Below are 22,067 nucleotides of genomic sequence, written 5' to 3'. Positions count from 1 at the left end.
AAAAAAAAAAGTTGAAAGGGATCATAGGAATATTTGCCCCATTTTACAGATGTTTAAGGTGGTGCTTTTTCATACTATTCATACTATTTATGGGGTTCTCAAGGCAAGAATTCCAGCTGAGCTATTTCAAATCCTAAAAGATGATGCTGTAAAACTGCTGCACTCAATATGCGAGCAAATTTGGAAAACACAGCAGAGGCCACAGGACTGGAAAAGGTCAGTTTTCATTCCAGTCCCAAAGAAAGGCAATGCCAAAGAATGCTGAAATTATTGCACAACTGCACTGATTCACAGGCTTGTAAAGTAATGCTCAAAATTCTCCAAGCCAGCCTTCAACAGTACATGAACCATGACCTTCCAGATGTTCAGCTGGATTTAGAAAAGGTAGAGGAACCGAAGATCAAATTGCCAACATCTGCTGGATCATCGAAAAAGCAAGAGAGTTCCAGAAAAACATCTACTTCTGTTTTATTGACTACGCAAAAGCCATTGACTATGTGGATCACAACAAACTGTGGAAAATTCTATAAGAGATGGGAATACCAGACCACCTGACCTGCCTCTTGAGAAATCTGTATGCAAGTCAGGAAGCAACAGTTAGATCTGGACATGGAACAACAGACTGGTTCCAAATAGGAAAAGGAGTACGTCAAGGCTGTATATTGTCACCCTGTTCATTTAACTTATATGCAGAGTACATCATAAGAAATGCTGGACTGGATGAAGCCCAAGCTGGATCAAGATTGCCAGGAGAAATATCAATAACCTCAGATATGCAGATGACACCACCCTTATGGCAGAAAGTAAAAAAGAACTAAGGATCCTCTTGATGAAAGTGAAAGAGAGTGAAAAAGTTGGCTTAAAACTCGATATTCAGAAAACTAAGATCATGGCATCCGGTCCCATCACTTCATGGCAAATAGATGGGGAAACAGTGTCAGACTTTATTTTTTGGGGCTCTGAAATCACTGCAGATGGTGACTGCAGCCATGAAATTAAAAGATGCTTACTCCTTGGAAGAAAAGTTATGACCAACGTAGATAGCATATTAAAAAGCAGAGACATTACTTTGTTAATAAAGGTCCATCTAGTCAAAGCTATCGTTTTTCCAGTAGTCAGGTATAGATGTGAGAGTTGGATATAAAGAAAGCTGAGAGATGAATTGATGCTTTTGAACTGTGGTGTAGGAGAAGACTCTTGAGAGTCCCATGGACTGCAAGGAGATCCAACGTGTTCATCCTAAAGGAAATCAGTTCTGAATATTCATTGGAAGGACTGATGCTGAAGCTGAAACTGCAATATTTTGGCCACCTGATGTGAAGAATTGATTCATTTGAAAAGACCCTGATGCTGGGAAAGATGGAAGGCAGGAGGAGAAGGGGACGACAGAGGATGTGATGGTTGGATGGTGTCACCGACTCAATGGAGATGAGTTTGAGTAAACTCCAGGAGTTGGTGATGGACAGGGAGGCCTGGCATGCTTCAGTCCATGCAGTCGCAAAGAGTTGGACACGACTGAGCAACTGAACTGAAACTGAACTAAAATTTTGTTAGCTTTGAGAATCATTTTAAAGAGTTAACTTTTTTTTTTTTTTGCTAGTGTTTTTCTATTCTTGATGTTTGTTGTTTAGTCACTAGTTCAGTTCAGTCACTCAGTCGTGTCCGACTCTTTGCTACCCCATGAATTGCAGCACGCCAGGCCTCCCTGTCCATCACCAACTCCCGGAGTTCACTCAGACTCACGTCCATCGAGTCAGTGATGCCATCCAGCCATCTCATCCTCGGTCGTCCCCTTCTCCTCCTGCCCCCAATCCCTCCCAGCATCAGAGTCTTTTCCAATGAGTCAACTCTTTGCATGGGGTGGCCAAAGTACTGGAGTTTCAGCTTTAGCATCATTCCCTCCAAAGAAATCCCAGGGCTGATCTCCTTCAGAATGGACTGGTTGGATCTCCTTGCAGTCCAAGGGACTCTCAAGAGTCTTCTCCAACACCACAGTTCAAAAGCATCAATTCTTCGGCGCTCAGCCTTCTTCACAGTCCAACTCTCACATCCATACATGACCACAGGAAAAACCATAGCCGTGACTAGATGGACCTTAGTCGGCAAAGTAATGTCTCTGCTTTTGAATATACTATCGAGGTTGGTCATAACTTTTCTTCCAAGGGGTAAGTGTCTTTTAATTTCATGGCTGCAGTCACCATCTACAGTGATTTTGAAGCCCCCCAAAATAGAGTCTGACACTGTTTCTACTGTTTCCCTATCTAGTTCCCATGAAGTGATGGGACCAGATGCCATGATCTTCGTTTTCTGAATGTTGAGCTTTAAGCCAACTTTTTCACTCTCCACTTTCACTTTCATCAAGAGACTAAGTCATGTCCAATTCCTTGCTACCCCAGGGACTATAACACGCCAGGCTCCTCTGTCCTTCACTGTCTCCTTGAGTTTGCTCAGATTCGTGTTTTTGAGTCGTTGAGTTGATCATGCTATTCAACCGTCTTACCCTCTGCCACCCCCTTCTATTTGTGTTCAATCTGTCCCAACTTCAGGGTCTTTTCTATCAATGGGCTCTTTCTATCAGGTGGCCAAAGTATTGGAGCTTCAGTGTCAGCATCAGTCCTTCCAATTAATATTCAGGGTTGATTTCCCTTACATTTCACTGGTTTGAACTCCTTGTAGTCTGAGGGACTCTCAAAAGAGTCTTCTGCAGCACCACAATCTAAAGCATCAATTCTTTGACACTCAATCTTCTTTGTGGTCCAAATCTCACATCCAAACATGACTACTGGAAAAACTATACCTTTGATTAGACAGACCTTTGTTTGTAAAGTAATGTCTCTGCTTTTTAATATGCTGTCTAGGTTGGTAATAGCTTTTTATCCAAGGAGCAAGCGTCTTTTAATGTCATGGCTGCAGTCACCATCTACAGTGATTTTGGAGCCCCCCAAAATAAAGTCTCTCACTGTTTCCATTGTTCCCCCATCTATTTGCCATGAAGTGATGGACCAGATGCCATGGTCTTATTCTGCTGAATCAAGGTTATAAATAGCTGGGAGGAGGGGAACCGTCCCTCCAAATGCTCTCAAAAATTATTCTCCCCCTTGTTGAAAATCACAAACTAGGATCTGAATATCAAATTGACATTAAAATTAGCCTATTGCTAATTAAAATACTTTAATAAAGAAAAGGTACATTTCATTGTGTTTGAGGATGGACTAGACATAATAGATAAGAAAATGTTTGAATGACCATAATCCTATTATTCAAAAATGAGCATTCGATCTTTCCAAACCTTATTTTTCTATGCATTAACATATGTGATAACGTAAATAGGGGGCGAGGAAAGCCAGTTCCGACAAGGATCCCCTACACATGTTCAGCGAAATGGGCAGTATGGAACAATCTCAAGGTTTTCTTCCGAATATCCCCAACAGGATTTCTCAGAATTTCCCAAAATGTTGGGAAGTCCCTTAAATTAATAAAAAAACAAACAAACAAAAAAAAACTAAACCTCCAAGCGATGAAGGGATGCCAACCTGTCCTAGGCTGCGAGCTGGGCAGGAAGAGACAGGGCGTTCGCAAGATTGAGGACACTCTCCCCAGGAGTGTCCTCACCCTAAAAGGATCAGGCTCTCAGACCCACCCACGGCTCACCCCCATCCCAGGGAGGTCCTCGGATGCTCCCCACGGAAAGGACGCGGGGAGCCGCAGCCGCTGCGATTCAGCCCAGCGCGCCCGGAAGCCGACAGCTGTTCCCGGACAAGGAGAGGGAAGTGCAGCGGCCGGCGCCCGCCGGGACTCGGGGCGCCCCTCTCTCCGGGGAGGAGGGCGCGGGCGCAGGCCTTTACGCGTTTCATCTTCCCATCGCTCGGGGCGGGCAGGCGGGGACAGCGCTCGGCACCTCCCTCCCTCCTCCTTCACGGGCCGGTCTTCAGAGAAGTCTTGAATTCTTTTATCCGCTCTTTTCCCCGCCGTCCAAAAAAGATTGACTCCGAACCCGGAGTTGTTCTGCTGCACTCAACAGGAGAGTTCACTGCAAGGGCCGAGTGCTGAGGTTGACGCTTGGGCAGCTGCAACCGCTGATTCGCAGTAAAGGGGTCCAAGACCCGTGACTTCCAGCAGAACGAAAACAGCCAATCAGAACGAGGACAGACAGATACAACCCAATCTAGGAGCCAGGCTGAGAGCGGGGGCGGGAACAAGGGCTGAGGTAGACTCAGGTCTGGAGCTGTGCTGGGGCAGTTTCTTTGCTGCTGCTGCTTCTGTGCTGAGAGGACTCTAGCCAGGTAGGGTGTATGTGCGGGGGAGAGGTAGGTATCTGTGTGTCTTCTAATGGAGAGGATCCGCACAGCCTGGAAAAATGGAGATGGGATAGAAGGAAGATACCCGGGAGGCAACCTTGTAGGGAGAAAAGAGATTTCAAAGACGAAGAGCAGCGGGAGCTGGGAAAACGAAGAAAGCTTGTGGGTACAGAGTGAGCGAATCGATGAACAAATGAGTGGCCACTCTGAGCCTGGCACAATGCGAGGAAGCTCTGCTTCCTAAGGTAATTCTTATAATAATCCTTGGAATAGGTAATTTTAATCTCCATTTTGCAGGTAAGGGAACTTAAGCTGTAAAGTGTGAATTACTTGCCCATGGTCACACAGCTACTGAACAGTGAGACCAGGAAAGGAACCACTGACTCCCGACTCTACTAAACACCACACCTTTCCTGGCCTGGGTCGGGGCAAAATTGGGGAATACAGGCTGGATTCTCTCAGAGGCCCTCAAAAGCGTTGAGGAAGCCGTGCTGAGGGACTGGCAGAGCAATTTGGGAGAGAGCTCTGGCTCTGCCTCACCAGCTATCTTCTGGAGTTTCCGAGAGCTTCTGTGAAATGGGCATAAGTTCTGTCAAAGAGGGAGGCCATCCATGCAGGTTTTCTGACCCTGAGAGCTTAAGTCTCCTACTGAGGGAGGGAGAGAAATCAAGGAGGAGGGGAGGAGAGGGGAGTGTGTGTGTCTTGGCCCATGCTGGAACTAACTGCTCATGATTCCATTAGAGCTCATTCTCTCTGGACTTTGACAGAATCCACTCTTGTGACCCATTTGCACTGAGACTTCCATTCATTGAACCTGCTACCTCTGGAACTTTCTTTGTTTTTTGGTGCGTCACACCGTCTTGAGCCATTACTGATGTTAATATTTGTTTCAGCTGAGTAATGTAGGACTATAACGAAAGGCCTACTGTCAAAGTGACAAAGGAAGCCTGATGATTTATCGCCACTTCAGGCCAAAGTAATTAACCAGACAGTAGATAAACCATGGGTCACATACCAAAGATGGGAAGAATCAATTCCATGATTAGATTTCTATCTACATGGTTTTTATTTAAAGCAAGATAATTTGAATCAGTGCTCAGCAAGGGTTGATCTAACATTTTGTTCTCTTATTTAAATGAAAACTTCATACCCCGATGGTATTTTCTATACCAGTGAAGACAGGTGGCTATGGTTTGCTTGCCTCTCAAAAATGGAAACTTCATCAGAATATGCTCAGTGAGACCATCTTAGAGACCCATAGACCATGCTTTGTATCTCAGCTCTTTCATCTATTGACTGTGTAACCTCAAGCAGGTCACTTAACATCTCTATGCCTGCCCTCATCTGTTAAGTGGAAATACTAATAGTGTCTCCCGACCGTGTTTAAGGATTCAGTGGGATAATAGATAGGTTTTTGGCCCAGCACAGAGTGTATACAAATAATCAATAACTGTAATTTCTTCCACAACCCAACACCGACATAGCTGTTCCTTCTCCATCTAATTTTCTCACTATTTCTCAAGTCACCACAATTTATTTATTTTTAACTTTTATATTATTTTTCTAATTTATGGAACATGGAATCCCTGTGAACCAAAGTAGAGAAAACTTAAAGCGTGTAAATATTTCCCTGAAGCCATACATGCCACTCAGACGTGCAAGACTTCTCTGTGCTGGGAAGGATTGATCAGCAGTAGCCAGGCAGGTGTCTGTTAGTAGATTTATAATTACCTTTGAGGTACTTGCACTACAAAAGAATGACGAGAAGTACCAGGTTAGAAGGAAAGATCCCAGGGGTCTGATTCAGCCAAGAGAAGAGAGTTCTGCTTTAGGCTAATATTTTGGAGAAATCCCTTAGCCGGAAATAAGCATGGTGCTACTTGTTGCACAGTATACTGTTGACTCGCCATTAGTATGATGAAATATTGAGACCAATTTCCAGAAATCGTTCATTAGAGTCCATTTTATTTCTTGGTAGTGATGTTTGGACACCTCCCTCTCCTCTGTTTCCTTTCTTTCCATTTTTTCCACAGGGTCTGTCATTTCCACCCACTGCATTATTTAGCCTTTTTTTTTTATTACTTTTGTCAGCACACTTTGAGTTAAGGTAGATATTCAAAGGCAAAGGCCAACCCTATGAAGGGGGCATGAAGGTAGACAAGCCTCCAGCATTTGGGAGAGGAGTTTATGAAATGGCTGATGAAGTAAGATTAGTACCGCCCTCATGAATAGGACACAGGTTAACTACAGAGCTTATGGTTGAAGCACATTAACCATCTGTGTCTCCTGCCCTTTGCTTTTGTTTCCAAGGCAAAAAGCCCTCTCAGGCTGGAGGGGAGCCATGAGCCGATTCCTGAACGTGTTACGAATCTGGCTGGTGATGACATCCATCATAGCCTCGGGTCACTCGCTGCAGAGCTTCCGAGACCACACCTTTCTCTATGAAAAGCTCTATACCAGCAAGCCAGACCTGGGTAAGAAGGCAAAGACCTGCATCCTTTGTGGGAGTGGCCTAAATGATGGTCCCCAGACCGGGCTGTACATCACAATAACTGCAAAAAACTAAAACCAAACAAAGCACAGGTGGCCAATTCCCTGTCCAGACCTAATTACTGAATCTTTCACCCCCTGGATGTGTCACAGGAAGTTCTTTTTAGAAACTTCCCAGGTGATTCTGATTTTGCCTAAGCTAGTGATCCTAAGCCACTACGTGGTGGATAACAATTGGTCCATTTTGCGCACAAGCTTCTCTGAATACCTTTCCCTTCATTTTACACTGCCCTTGGCAGCTGGTCTGTACAAATACCATTACAAGGACATGTGAGGAAACAGACTTCTGATGACTCTGATGCCTGATGAGGAAACCATGAAGAAGGTTTTCCTATTAGCTTCTTTCAAAAATCAGGTCATGGCGCATATCATTTATACCCTACATTGCATATGGAGAATTACTAATCCAAGGTCTTCTCAAACCATGACACAGATCCTGAAAAGATACCAAAATCCCTCCAGGTTGGTTTCCCACATGAACTTCCACAGGCCCACGATGGCTTTCCCCAGCGTCCTGAGCCTCTCTGCTGGAAAGTGGTTGCACATTTCAGCTTGCGCTTCCTTCCTTTGATACGTGGGGTGGCTTGAGCTGCAGCACCATTTCATAGTAGCGACAATTCTATGTCACATTTATAGGTAACCCAGATTCAGGCTCTGACCTAGTTCACATTTCTGCAGCATCTGGGTATAAAATGAAAGTAAGAAGGCTAAGGCTCACTTTGAACAAAGCTCAAGTATAATAGGCTTAGAGAACCTGGAAAAGTGGGTGGAATAATTCCACTTTTCGCCCTCCAGTGCTGTCCTCTGGTGGTCCAGGAACTCTGTATAGATTCACAGGGTTTTTGAGGTCATCTGTCCTAGCCCTTTGAATTTAAAATTGAGACAGAAAAGCCCAGAGGTTATGTGATTTGTCGAAGGGCAAATAGGTGAGCAGAACTGTGTGTGTGCGCCTCTGCAGGCCTGCACTCACACACAGCTCGGAAATAGGTCCCTCGTGACCTCCTGGGACTTTGCTGGTGATAGCAGGAGCCTGGAGCATCCAGTAGAAGAGTTGCACCTGATGCCTACTCTGGTTAGCATTACTGAGATACTCCATTTTCAGTTCTCACTCATAAAGAGATGTATAGAAATAGAAAAGAGAAATTTCTTGTCATTTCATCAGAAGCGCTATCAAAATGCTTTATATAGAATGTAAAAAGAAAAAAAAAGAATCCAGCTCTCCAGGACTAACCGCTATATTTTAGTTTGGGATATTTTTCTCAAAATGACTACCATCTAAAGATCTTTGGGGTTGTGAATTTAGTGTTGCTGTCTGGTTTTCCAAAGGCTGGAAAATCCTTAAAGGAAAATCCTGAAAGACATTTCGGTTGTGAGTCTTGTCCCTTAAAATTTCTCTTGCTCAGGAGACCAGGAAAGGAAGTATCCTTGCTTTTCACCATAGATCAATACCGGTACATTAAAATCAACACGGCAAGGCTTTCAAAAATACCAGGGGTGTCCTGGGCCCACCTCCATAGTATATGATTTAACTGATCTGGTATCCAGGTCTTGGTAATTTTACAAAATTTCGTCAGTTGAATCTAATAAATGCCCAGGGTTCTGGAGAAGACGTTTAACACAGCAGTGCCAGAATGAAGCTAGCAAGAGCAGAGTGGCCCCGGCTAACATGGAGCTTTGTTCCCTTCCTGCACGCACAGTATTCCAGCCTCGTTAGGGCTTCATTCACATGACATAGATCTGAATTCAGGAGATCCAGGGACCTGGGTCTCTTAAAGACCAGGTGTGGGTGTCTAGACAGGGCTCAGTATTTCTGTGTTCTGTCCTGCATCAGCCTCACCGAAAGTCTAACCTCCTAGGCATCTTGCATTGACAGACCACTTGCCTCCGTGTTCCCCCACACTTATCCTGATTCAGACTCACTTGCTTCACCAACACTAGAGCGGCTTCCAGGCAGACCCATGAACCACTACCCAGGAGCTACTTCCGAATTGGGCTGTTTGTTAGGTTTTTATTCTTGGAATTCGCCCGCCCAACTGTAGGCATTTGAAGAGGGGCTGAACCAACTTTCCTTCTGGAATTCTTTCCATTCCTTCTAGTTCCCACGTGCAGCATCAGAGCCTGTACTTTGCCCAGCCAAGGGGATTGCAGGCTCAGCTCTCTGACTCCTCCAGTGAAGCTGGAGGAGTTTGGAGGGAACCCTGACACACCCTTCTCAACACTCCTGCTTGTTTCTGCTGCACAGTGAATGGCCTCCAAGCTCGGACCTTTGGACTCTGGACACTGCTCTCATCAGTGGTTCGCTGCCTCTGCGCCATCGACATTCACAACAAAACGTATGTAAGGGAGGGAACAGCACCAGTCTCCCTGTGTTGGCAATGGGTGCTGAGCAGAGCCATTGTGTTCCTCCCTCGATGACTTGTTTATCCTTAAAATCAACAAGGCAAGGCTTTTGAAAATACCAGGGGTGTCCTGGGCCCACCTCCATAGTATATGATTTAACTGTCCTGATATCCAGGTCTTGGTAATTTGATAAAATTTCTTCAGTGATCCTAATAAATGCCCAGAGTCAAGAAGCACTATTATGATGGACTATGATTCCATCATATGGCCTATGATTTGATATAGTAACCTAGAATGTGAAGATAAAAGATTACTAGGTATCATTCCTTCCAGGGCTAGAAAACATCACAGGCCTGAAGGTTTTTAAGCTTAAAAATCTTTGAAATGGACTCAGCACACTGGTTATGTTGTGATCCAGTGGCCTGCATCACATCCCTCTACTTCTTTACTAATGGGTCAGCCTTTCTTCTCCTAAAGAGGTAGTGTGCTTGCTCTTTTTAGAGAGGCCATGGCATACCTATGCTCACATTCCTCCTTGAGAGGCAGGGATGAACAGAAATCACGATCCATGATGTCATGAGCTCATCAGTAAGTGGTTGTGTGTTTACACAGAGTCATGAAGGGAGGGTCACAGAGAACGAGGGCTCCTCTGTATTCTGCCTCTTCAGAGCACTCACACAGACTGCGTGCATGTGTGCGTGCACACTCGTGTCCAGCTCTTCGACCCCATGGACTGTAGCCCACCAGGCTCCTCTGTCCATGGTATTTTCCAGGCAAGAATATTGGAGCAGGTTGCCATTTCCTACTCCAGGGGATCTTCCTGACCCAGGGATGGATCAAATCTGCATTTCTTGAGTTCCTGCATTGGCAGGCAGATTCTTTACCTCTTTGCCATCTGGGAAGCCCTCATACAGACTGCCTGCTGCTGCTAAGTCGCTTCAGTCGTGTCCGACTCTGTGCGACCCCATAGATGGCAGCCCGCCAGGCTCCCCTGTCCCTGGGATTCTCCAGGCAAGAACACTGGAGTGGGTTGCCATTTCCTTCTCCAATGCATGGAAGTGAAAAGTGAAAGTGAAGTCGCTCATACAGACTAGTGTGGAACAATTGCAGGCAGTCGCTGCCCCTGGGCTAGAAAGTGTTGTAATCTAAACTGGCCACTGGAGGGGGCTCGAGCTTTCTTCCCGCAATATAGGTGGAACCTGCTCAGGTCCCCAAGTGAGGCCACCAAAAGAGCGTCATACTAAAACACTTTTGTGTTAGCCAGACTCTCAGCACCTGGGCAAGATAGGAGATGGTGATATTTATTGAGCCCCTCTTATTATACCACATGCTTCCCCATGACATTGATTAAGTCTTCTCCTAGTAGCCCTGGGAAGCAGTGATTTTTGTTGTTGATTTTGTAGATTTGCGTATTAGAGACTCGATTCATTTAAATTGACGAAGACCAGGACGAGTGGGATTTGAGGGCTGTTAGCACTGTGATCTATTCATCTTTATTTTTTCATTTTTTTGAACCTAAAACTATGGTTTACTTATTCTACATTGACGTATATTTTTGGAAGTAGCATGCTGCTGCTGCTGCTGCTGCTAAGTCGCTTCAGTCGTGTCCGACTCTGTGTGACCCCATAGATGGCAGCCCACCAGGCTCCCCCGTCCCTGGGATTCTCCAGGCAAGAACACTGGAGTGGGTTGCCATTTCCTTCTCCAATGCATGAAAGTGAAAAGTGAAAGTAAAGTTGCTCAGTCGTGTCTGACTTAGCGAGCCCATGGACTGCAGCCTACCAGGCTTCTCCATCCATGGGATTTTCCAGGCCAGAGGACTGGAGTGGGATGCCATTGCCTTCTCCGTGGAAGTAGCATGGTTTAGTGGAAACACTCTGAGGCCCAAGAAGGAAAACTGGAAAATAGGCTCTGGTCTCATTTCTATTGGTAACTAGGTTTGAAGCAGCAGGTTTATTATAGACCTTCTCTGCATCCCAGTCCCTTCATGTATAAAATGAGACTTGTGTATCCTCTCAGGGTGACTGGGAGGGAGTAAGGACTGCATAATCATTTTAACGACCTTTACCATGATGAAGAATTACTGACAAGTGGAAGGGGTGTATATTTCTTTGTTGTGCTTTGAGGATGAACCGAGACAGCTGAGACTTATCTTTACCTCTCTTACCCATTCATTATATCTTTACCTCTCTTACCCATTCATTACCCCTTCACCCAACACAGGACAGCCGGAAATGCTGACTTCTATTTCAAACCTTTTTTTTAAACCCTGGGATTTTAGTCCATGTGCTTCTGATATGCTCTCTGATTTTATCCCCTCCCTAACCAGAAACTTGAAATCAATTCCCAGCTATTCTTACTTTCTGAGACAGTCTGCATTCTGCCCATTTAATGTGTATTTCTCTAAAGAAACCTATTTTCACTTAAAAAAAAAAGACATCAACCCCATACATACATGTTTACTAAGTATGTAAAAATATGCATAGGAATGATAAAAATCAATCTTAAGATGTTAATTCCTTCGGGGGAGAAAGGAGGCAGGACAATGGGATCAGGGTGGAAAAGGATCCACAGGAAGCTTTGACTGAAATCTGTAATGTTTTATTTCTTTGGAAAAGTATCTGAAGCAAAAATGTCAAGATAATGAGATTTGATGGAGTAGGGTATTGGTTCAGTTCAGTTCAGTTGCTCAGTCGTGTCCGACTCTTTGCTACCCCATGAATCGCAGCATGCCAGGCCTCCCTGTCCATCACCATCTCCCGGAGTTCACTCAGACTCACGTCCATCGCGTCAATGATGCCATCCAGCCATCTCATCCTCTGTCGTCCCCTTCTCCTCCTGCCCCCAATCCCTCCCAGCATCAGAGTCTTTTCCAATGAGTCAACTCTTCGCATAAGGTGGCCAAAGTACTGGAGTTTCAGCTTTAGCATCATTCCCTCCAAAGAAATCCCAGGGCTTATCTCCTTCAGAATGGACTGGTTGGATCTCCTTGCAGTCCAAGGGACTCTCAAGAGTCTTCTCCAACACTACAGTTCAAAAGCATCAATTCTTGGGCGCTCAGCCTTCTTTACAGTCCAACTCTCACATCCATACATGACTACTGGAAAAACCATAGCCTTGGGGTAAATTCTATTATGTATGATTTTTTGTATTTTTGAAATATTTCATAATTTGTAAATTTCAGAAAGAAGAAATATACCAGCTATCAAAGTGGTCCATCTTCCTATAACTTCTGTCTTCTCCACCTTCTTGTCAAAACTGAGGAACGAATTTTCCTGTGAGGTTATCACTGCGTCCTCCCTCTGACCATTTTGCTAGGTTAAGATGCAAAGTATCTTAAGATGCAGGCCACATTGCAAAAGCATCTAAAAGCCCCAGAAAGTCCCTTGCTACCCATTCCTCATTCATGCCCTTCATTCGGTGGCATCCATCAGATGAGCACTGACCAGCCCCTGGCTAGACAGGTGCAAAGCGGGCTTAGACTAAAGACAATTTGACCAAGTAGAATATGGAAATGTGATTGATCCAAAATCATCTACACTGCCTAGGAATGCCATACCCCAGACTCTGCTTTGCTATCACTGGTTTCACCACCTTGCTAAGACTTGCAAAGGCACTCTGCTGGGTCATTCTCCTTGATTTAGCAGCTCAAAGCTTCAGTTTTGCCCTAGACATGAGGAAAATCGATGTGATCAAGCATCCACGTCTTTCGCAGGACCAAGTCTCCTTTTTCTTTAGCTATAGTCCTTTCCTGGGTTTTGATTTGTGTGTTTCAAGTCTGACCACTTCCTCTGCACTGAAGAAGCTGTACCTTCAGTCCCATTTCTGTCTGTTTCCCTATAGGCTCTACTGCATCACGCTCTGGACCTTCTTCATCGGCATGGGGCACTTCCTCTTTGAGTTGTTTGTTTTTGGGACCATGGCTCCCACGATTTTCATCCTGGCAATCCTCACGGTGGCAAGTAAGCATCGAGTGACCCTGGAACTCCCACAGGAGCCGTCCCTGCCATCAGGACCAGCCTTATACAAGCATTATAAGAAAGCATGGTGCTTAGGTCAGCCACTAATCTTGTCTGTCTGTATTTAAGGTATCTCAATCCTGGGCATGCTAGTGGGGCTCTGGCAGCTAGAAGCAGAACCAGGATCCAGACAGAAGAAGAGAAACTGAGGCCAACATCCCCAAGTCCAAGACTTCATCTCCTGCCTTTGCTTGCATCTTCCGTCCATATGCTTTTCAATTTCATTTCTGCTCCATCATCCACTTCTAGCCTTTCACATTTGGGTTTTTTTTTTTCTTTAATTTAAAACTTAAGATATAACATGCATATCAGAAGTCAGTACCATTTAAATTTATGTAAAGAATCATTTTAGAATGAGTCCTCTGTACCTCCATCCAAATCAAGGAACTGCCAGTATATCCGAAGCCCACTGTGTACACTTCCGCAACCCACAGCCTCTTCCAGGACCGTTTTTCCAGCCTTCTGCTTTTTCCTTTTATTTTTAACTGTCGACTATTTTAACATAGAGGAAACAGCTGTAAGAGCATGGAAAGAGCACTGGAGCCCAAGGACAAGGCGCTGGAGCAGATGGCTGCCATCCAGACACAGCCCTGAGCCCCTCCACACTGGCAGAACCCTCACCCACAGAGTATAGATGCGAGAACCCATTCGCTACTTCAGCGACTGTTTACTGAACACTTACTCCATGCCAGACACTTGGGAAGGAAACATGAACGACCCAGGCAATGTCCCTGTAGTCAAGAATCAGACTGTCAACAAGCCCGCACCTGAAAGAACGACCCCAGGCAGTGCTAAGACTCTAGAAAACCAGGTACCGTGATTCGGAAGAGGAGGGAGGTACAGAAACTAGATCACTGGGAAAAGCCTCTCTGAGGAGGTGGGATCTGAGCTGAGTCACAGACATCATGTGTCTTCATATGTGAGGCAGTATCTAGGGCAGACCTAGCTGCACTTAGTCTTGTTCAAGGACTAAGGTCACTGAACTACAGAATGGTGATGTTCCTCAGTGGAAGGTAGGAGTTGCAAAGGGAGCAGGGGGCTTGTGAAGGGCCTTCCCAACCAGTTAAGGCTCTTCAGGTGGAAGGAACAAAGTCTTCCTTAAACCAGCTGAAGCGATGAAGATAACACTGACTGACAAAACTGAACAGAGGATTGTAGGCTTCAGGAATGGTTTGATCAGGACTCCGTTCCATTTCTCTGGAGTTCTTTTGACTCTGCCCTCCTGCGTTGACTTCATCCACAGGCTGGCTTCCTTTATGGTACCAAAAGTGGTTATAGCAATTCCAGGCCTCATGTCCCCTCCTCGAAAAAGAGCTCCGTGGTACAAACTATCTTTCCCTTATCAGCCATTGTAGGAGGCAGTAAGAAAAGCAGTGATCTTACAGAGAGTTAATGTTGGGGTGGCGGTCTGCAGGGAGCCCACCTCAGAAAAGAATGAATGAAAGCACAAGACATATGGGTCTCCTCGGCTTGCCTTGAGGAAGTGTGATTCCTGATAAATAAAGGCAAGATCCGGAGGAGCTACAGATGATACAGGGTATTTGGCAGATACTCTGGCTATTCGGTTTCTCAAACAGCCCAGGCTTGGCCCCTTCCCAGGTGATTTAAAATGGAATCCTACTGTTGTTCGTCCGCCTAAGGATTGCTGACAGATAGGATCAGAGTGCCCCAGACGCAGTCCGCTCGCTAGAGAAGAAATGTCCAGGAAAGCGATGACTGCAGCCCATTCTCGTAACGCACATAAGGTGAATGCCTTACGAAGGGGAGAGTGACAGGAAGGGGAGCAATCCAGAGCTGCAGAAAACAGCACCGGGTTCCGGCCCAGTCTGCTGCATGACTGCTGTGCTTGTAGAGCAGACACGCCAGCTACCCTGGGAGATAAGCCAGAAACCACAGTGGGCTCCTGGCAGCAGGCACCCTCGGGTGGCGCTGTCCTCGCTTGGCAGCAGGCACACTGTTCTCGAGTGGACGCTGTGTGGAAAGCAGTCCTAGTTCCGTGTTAGGCACTGAGTTGCAGTCCCCAGATAGGCCAGGTGTAACCTCTGCAGCCTCATTTTAAAAATAACCCAGTCGATGGCACCGTCTATGCAGCAGAGGACCACCTCTCATGGTATGGAGCCCCCACCCCTCCTTCCCATTCCCACCCCCAAAGCCGTCTCTGCCCCAACAGATGACAAGGCAGACCACATGGAGAATCTATCGCTGCCTTGATCATCTGATATTAACAAGTAGAAAATGACTAATTATGTCTTTAAGATGAAGCAATGGTTTCAGCAAGCATTCTACTTATGCATTTTAAGGGACTGAAGAGCAAACACTTTGGCCTCATCAAAAAGTGGAAAACCATCACTGTCCACTTCCCTCCCAGCCCTAGCTCGGGCCTCCCACCAGAAGTTCGACTTTTCTTATGTGCAGAGGACCTGTGCACACAGACACAGACACCGCGGGCTCGCCTCGGGTCCTGGCCCAAGCACCGCTGCCACGCAGGCAACTCCAAGGCGCTGAGGCCGAGGCAGTGGGCACAACTAAACAGCACAGGCGTCTTGATTACAGAGCTCAGGGCACAGGAGAACTGGCACAAACGTCTTATTTTCAGGCGATTGTCCCCAAGCAGTTGAGTACAGCCAGATGCAGGCAAGGCAGGAGTGGTCAGCTTGGGCTGGTTGAAAGGAGTCCCTTTAAATTCAGGGTGTCTGAGAAAGGATTGTTGCTGGAGAGGGGTGAGGAGAGGGTTTGGGGCTGCAAACACTGTCCCCACCAGAGGTGGACAGGGTTATCTAATCCAGCAGACCCGAGTCCCATCAAGGTCCCCCACCCCTTCTTTCCTTTCACCTCTCGGGTGACCCTTGGAGTTCTCAGGGGCAATGATCTAGGTGAGTTTGCAGTGAAGGACACAGACCATGGGCTGGGCTTGTCCTTCCTCTGGAGGACATCTCCCTAGAGAGGGGCTGGAGCAGGAAGGTGAGGCAGCAGCCAGGACTGACTCCAGGATTCTCTCTGCACCCCTCAACCCCAGCTCCCAGAACCTGCAGGGGGAGGGCGGGGCCCCAACCTGTGTGGTGGAAAGGGCATCCCCCCAACAGAGACAGGGCAAGCTCTGGAGTGACTTCCAGGAAGCAGAGCGTGTCCTACAAGACACAGATGTTCCTCCCAGTTCCCCCAGAAGCTGCTCGGGTGAAGGCCGTGGGGCTGGCAGGCAGAGCTGTGCTGGCTGGAGAGGTGGGGGCGGTCTGAGTCCCCCGAGTTGCTCCTCCGCTCTCTCTCAGAAATGCTCCTCCTGGACAGTGGTGGGGGCTTTGTTGCTCTTGCTGTCCTCCTCCTCTTCCCCCTCCTGGGGTTTCTACAAGACAGACAAGGGGCAGCCCTTGGGGTGAAGAGGCAGGGACTCCTCCCTGCTGGAGCATCTTCCTCCCGTGTGTCTGGAATCTAGGGGGAAGACCAGAGCCCCAGGCACTCAGCATCCCCGACTGAACAAAACAAGGACAGGGGCTCTGGTCACACACAGTGCTCCCCAGACACACACACCATCACGACAGAAGCAAAAGAGGAGCGAAAAGGTCAGCCTTCCAGGACACCACAGCCTCCAGAGACCATCTTACTGTGAGTGCCACTGTGCTCCGGTCACCCTCCTCCCCTTCTGACAACCTCGCCCCACCTGGATGGACCCCCACATGCCTGTGGAAGGGCCAGGTCTGCACTCCCCTCAGGAGTGCTGACTACCCCCAGTCAGGGGCAGCCCCCAGGGGAGGAATACAGTTACCACATGTGTGGAACAGACGCACAGTGAACTGTTACAAAGACAGGATGCGGTATGGCTCACAGTAGGTATATACTAATATAGCTCCCCAGAGAAGAGGAGGCTTTGGCTCTTTGTCATCAGAGTTCTTGGGGACAATGGCTCAGAGTTAGAAGGTATTCAGGGTCACACTTGTTAGCTGGGTGGGATTAATATGCCCTGAAGATTATGCTCTGAGGCCTCTAAGCACTAACTGCCAACTTGGGCGTTTGTCTGCTGTTTCAGGAACACTTTGCTTCTTCCCTCAGGGGCTCATCTTGCTCCCAACAAGGCCTCGAGCACGGGCCGAGCCCCGCACAGCTCTGACCATCGAGGCTGGCGGAGCACATGCAGGCCACGTCAGCTGGAGGAAAAACTTTCTTTCTCAGAACATTCTAAAGGCAGCCTGTTCAGGGGCTACAGCAGTAGATCCGGCTTCCAATTGTCTATCTTGCTACTGTTTTGGCTGAGAATCTCAGCCCGAACCCCGAGACGCCCTCGTTCAGCAGCCAGCAGCCGATTTCCACTGCTCAGTCCGTCTCCTGTCTTTGACACACTCATGCACACACACCTGCCTCCTCCAGTGCCATCACCTTGAAATCACAAGCAAACAAGGCTTATGTCTCTTATGGCAGAAAACTACCAACTGGCAGAAGATGCAGACTGTCTTCCTCAAGGTGGCTCATGAGCCCCCAGTTAGAAGTTCTGGCTCTTTCTGCCAATGACCCACCTCACTGATCAGAAAACGCACCTCTGGCCCGATGCGCTCCCTGCCCTGTCGTCCCCTGGCGCTGAGGCTGAAGTCCTGGGAGGGTCAGGTCCCACTCACACCCGCCACCTCGGTGGGGAAATGTCGGCTCCTTCACGATGCCCTCTGACAGCCCTGACTCCCCTGGGCCCAGCCCCGCGTGACTCTGACCTCCGTCCCACCAGCCCCCCAGGTGCATCCAGGACAGCACCGTGAGCCTGCACCCACTGGCCTCCTGGCCCGACTCACGCTGCTTCCCGCAGTCCACACGCACAGGACTGAGCCCTCACCGCCTGCTGGATAACAAGCCTGGCCCATGGGGGCAAGGAACTGCCTGCGAGACAGGGAAATGTGGGACGACCTAAGTAGCAAACAGGAGGAAACGGACATGTACATGGGGACGTGCGGTTGGGGGGCAGTGGTGTAGAAAGGCTGTCAGACTCTCCTGCAGAAACAAGCAGGGTAGAAAGCCCAAAGAGAGGGCTGCCCGGGCAGTTCAATGGTTAAGATTCTGTGCTTCCGCTGCAGGGGGCATGGTTCTATCCCTGATCAGGGAAGTTTGCATGCTGGGTGGTATGGCCAAAAAGATAAAAAACTCAATGGCATAAGCATATCCATAGAAAACACTGGGAAATGACTAAAATGTTACTAGATTATCTCTGGGCAGTAGGACTATAGGCAACCTTTACTTTTGTCTCTTTGCCTGTATCTGCCCAGGAAAACACAGATTATAAACTAAACATAGTAAAATCTTATCACTTGACACAATGCATCACATTGCAAATTGAAATATTTTCAAGAGAAATCTATCCTGTTTTTTCGCAAGTACCTTTACTCCAGGTTCAGGATATAGTCACTAAAGTTCCCAAATCACATGTTTCCTCGTCAGTGGCTCAGAGACAAGCCCATATCCACAGGGGTGATGGCAGGGTTCCCACAGACTCCTGAGAAGACTGCCCTTATCTCAGGCTTTCCCTGTGTCCCCACTGAACGTCCTGTCCCAGGCGCCTCGCCCCACCTGCTCCCTGCCAACTCCAGAGCATAAGATCAGAGGACAAACAAGGAACTAAAGATTAGCATCCACGAGCCAGCACATGTCCTTAATATACCTCTTTTAGACACCATTTTTGCTTGGGGAAATTGTCAAGGATTTTCAAAATTATATATGCTCAGCATTGGCCTCATACATTGCTGAAGCAATGTCCATTGGTAGTGCTGACAGACCTTTCGACAGGACAATGTGGCAATACACAGGAAAGTGTGAAAAATGGGCATGATCAGCCCGAGTCAACCTCAGCCAAATTTCCGCAATAAACACTTCTGATTTGTAGGGGAAAGAGGATGCAGGTTTTCTTGTTTTTTGCTTTTTAGCTCTAGGTAAAGTAGACTCTGTGCTCTAACTCCTTTACCAGGAGTAAAGAGGAGTAAATGTCACATACAGGTGCATTGAAATAACCGAGTTCATCTGAGACACTTGGACTCCCAGTAACGCCTGGATTGCTGGCTGAGATTGCCATCTTGGATCTTTCCATCACGGGTAGCTCCAGGGATGAACAGAAAACTGACTGTCATTGAACAACTCAGATTCATGGTCAGTAGACCTCTAACAGCAGCTATTGGAATCAGCCAACCAAAGCTGGCTAGCAGGAGAAAGTTCATCTCCAGAGAATTCGCCAGAGTCTGCTTCCCAGGGAATCCAACCTGTGACAGCTTATGCCAGATATGTTTCATAACAGCAAACACTAAGAGATCTGGAAGGTGGCTCACCCATCACTTGGATGGCAATAAAGACCCCATCAGTGGTACCTGGGGTGCAGATATCTCCAGGCAAAAGACAATACATAAAGTCTAAATTTAGAACATGATGAAAGTGGTTTATGAACAGCAATGCAAAGTAATGTAAAACAAGAGTTTATGAAAGACAGACAAGAAAATTGAAGATCCACCTATAGTTTTTAAGACGACCCCTCCAATGAAGCAAATATAGTATCTTCATGAAAGGGAATGGAATAAGTTTACAGAAGAACCTAGAATATAGAGATTAGAATTATATGGTTTCTGGTGTAAATTAAAATTTAAAGTCCCAATTTTCAGTTTCCTAATCATTTTGATTAGCAGTGGCCACAGGACTGGAAAAGGTCAGTTTTCATTCCAATCCCAAAGAAAGGCAATGCCAAAGAATGCTCAAACTACCACACAATTGCACTCATCTCACACACTAGTAATGTTCAAAATTCTCCAAGCCAGGCTTCAGCAATATGTGAACTGTGAACTTCCAGATGTTCAAGCTGGTTTTAGAAAAGGCAGAGAAACAAGAGATCAAATTGCCAACATCTGCTGGATCATGGAAAAAGCAAGAGAGTTCCAGAAAAACATCTATTTCTGCTTGATTGACTATGTCAAAGCCTTTGACTGTGTGGATCACAATAAACTGTGGAAAATTCTTGAAGAGATGGGAATACCAGATTACCTGACCTGCCTCTTGAGAAACCTATATGTGGGTCAGGAAGCAACAGTTAAAACTGGACATGGAACAACAGACTGGTTCCAAATAGGAAAAGGAGTACGTCAAGGCTGTATATTGTCACCCTGCTTGTTTAACTTCTATGCAGAGTACATCATGAGAAACGCTGGGCTGGAAGAAGCACAAGCTGGAATCAGGATTGCTGGGAGAAATATCAATCACCTTAGATATGCAGATGACACCACCCTTATGGCAGAAAGTGAAGAGGAACTAAAAAGCCTCTTGAGGAGAGTGAAAGAGGAGAGTGAAAAAGTTGGCTTAAAGCTCAACATTCAGAAAACAAAGGTCATGGCATCCGGTCCCATCACTTCATGGGAAATAGATGGGGAAACAGTAGAAACAGTGTCAGACTTTATTTTTTAGGGCTTCAAAATCACTGCAGATGGTGACTGCAGCCATGAAATTAAAAGATGCTTACTCCTTGAAAGGAAAGTTATGACCACCTAGACAGCATATTGAAAAGCAGAGACATTACTTTGCCAACAAAGGTCTGTCTAGTCAAGGCTATGGTTTTTCCTGTGGTCATGTATGGACGCGAGAGTTGGACTGTGAAGAAAGGTGAGTCCCGAACAATTGATGCTTTTGAACTGTGGTGTTGGAGAAGTCTCTTGAGAGTCCCTTGGACTACAAGGAGATCCAACCAGTCTATTCTAAAGGAGATCAGCCCTGGGTATTCTTTGGAAGGAATGATGCTAAAGCTGAAACTCCAATACGTTGGCCACCTCATGTGAAGAGTTGACTCATTGGACAAGACTGATGCTGGGAGGGATTGGGGGCAGGAGGAAAAGGGGATGACAGAGGATGAGATGGCTGGATGGCATCACCGAGTCGATGGACGTGAATTTGAGTGAACTCTGGGAGATGGTGATGGACAGGGATGCCTGGAGTGCTGCGATTCATGGGGTCACAGAGAGTCCGACACGACTGAGCGACTGAACTGAACTGAACTGAAGCTAAGGCCAGATAATTCAGAGTCTTGGATGAGAGTGAACACAGATTGTATTTTCAGATAAAGTAGAAGCACTGGCAGCTTTTGAGGAGCTGAAATTATTGTTTGAAGAAGATAAATCTGAGAGCAGAATAATTCATAATTGGCTGTGATAGAAATAATGTTGCATTGTTAAAGAGATTTCCTTGGTTCTAATTTTCATTTTAGCACTCACTGCTATATAATGCTTAGAAAGTTCAGTTAACTTTTCTGGGCTTCAACAGAATCATCATCCATAAGATCTATATGAAATTAGGTAGGAGGGTCTTTATTAAATAATTTTTTTCAGGTTTGCTTCCAAGTTAGTCTAGCTACTGCTGCTACTGCTAAGTCGCTTCAGTCATGGCCGACTCTGTACAACCCCATAGACGGCAGCCCACCAGGCTCCCCCGTCCCTGGGATTCTCCAGGCAAGAACACTGGAGTGGGTTGCCATTTCCTTCTCCAATGCATGAAAATGAAAAGTGAAAGTGAGGTCGCTCAGTCATGTCCAACTCTTAGGGACCCCATGGACTGCAGCCTATCAGGCTCCTCCATCCATGGGAGTTTCCAGGCAAGAATACTGGAGTGGGGTGCCACCGCCTTCTCCGTTAACCTAGCTGCTGCTGCTGCTGCTGCTAAGTAAGAAGACCAAATATAAAAGTATACTCTTTATCCAAGTGTGAGGTAATAATAAGCCAGGGAAGTAAAAGGATATATAGGAAAAGGAGGCATATGGGTCAGAGAAGACTCTTTTGAATTGGTTGATTCTTAAGAACCACCAGTAGAAGTAAGTTAGCCAAGTTATGGTTTGAAAACGATTAGGAGAAATCCCTAACTCATACAT

General features: G+C 46.6%; 1 protein-coding gene across 1 annotated transcript; it reads left to right on the top strand.

The window, feature by feature from the left end:
* Positions 1-4,179: 4,179 nt before the first annotated feature.
* On the top strand, positions 4,180-19,060 carry LOC138443206 (ergosterol biosynthetic protein 28 homolog). The gene is made up of 6 exons (XM_069595200.1): positions 4,180-4,283; positions 6,609-6,772; positions 9,091-9,181; positions 13,032-13,150; positions 13,277-16,807; positions 17,229-19,060. The coding sequence occupies exons 2-5, from the start codon at positions 6,640-6,642 to the stop codon at positions 13,354-13,356; spliced, it is 423 nt and encodes a 140-aa protein (XP_069451301.1). The 5' UTR covers positions 4,180-4,283; positions 6,609-6,639; the 3' UTR covers positions 13,357-16,807; positions 17,229-19,060.
* The last annotated feature ends 3,007 nt before the right edge of the window (positions 19,061-22,067 follow it).

Source organism: Ovis canadensis, chromosome 7, assembly GCF_042477335.2.
Source record: "Ovis canadensis isolate MfBH-ARS-UI-01 breed Bighorn chromosome 7, ARS-UI_OviCan_v2, whole genome shotgun sequence".
Classification (NCBI taxonomy): Eukaryota; Metazoa; Chordata; class Mammalia; order Artiodactyla; family Bovidae; genus Ovis; species Ovis canadensis.
This window is presented reverse-complemented; position numbering and strand designations above follow the sequence as displayed.

Coding starts and splice junctions, on each gene's coding strand:
- LOC138443206 (XM_069595200.1), top strand. CDS start 6,640: ATGAGCCGATTCCTGAACGTGTTACGAATCTGGCTGGTGATGACATCC. Junction 6,773..9,090: donor TACCAGCAAGCCAGACCTGG/GTAAGAAGGCAA, acceptor TCTGCTGCACAG/TGAATGGCCTCCAAGCTCGG. Junction 13,151..13,276: donor GGCAATCCTCACGGTGGCAA/GTAAGCATCGAG, acceptor TCTGTATTTAAG/GTATCTCAATCCTGGGCATG.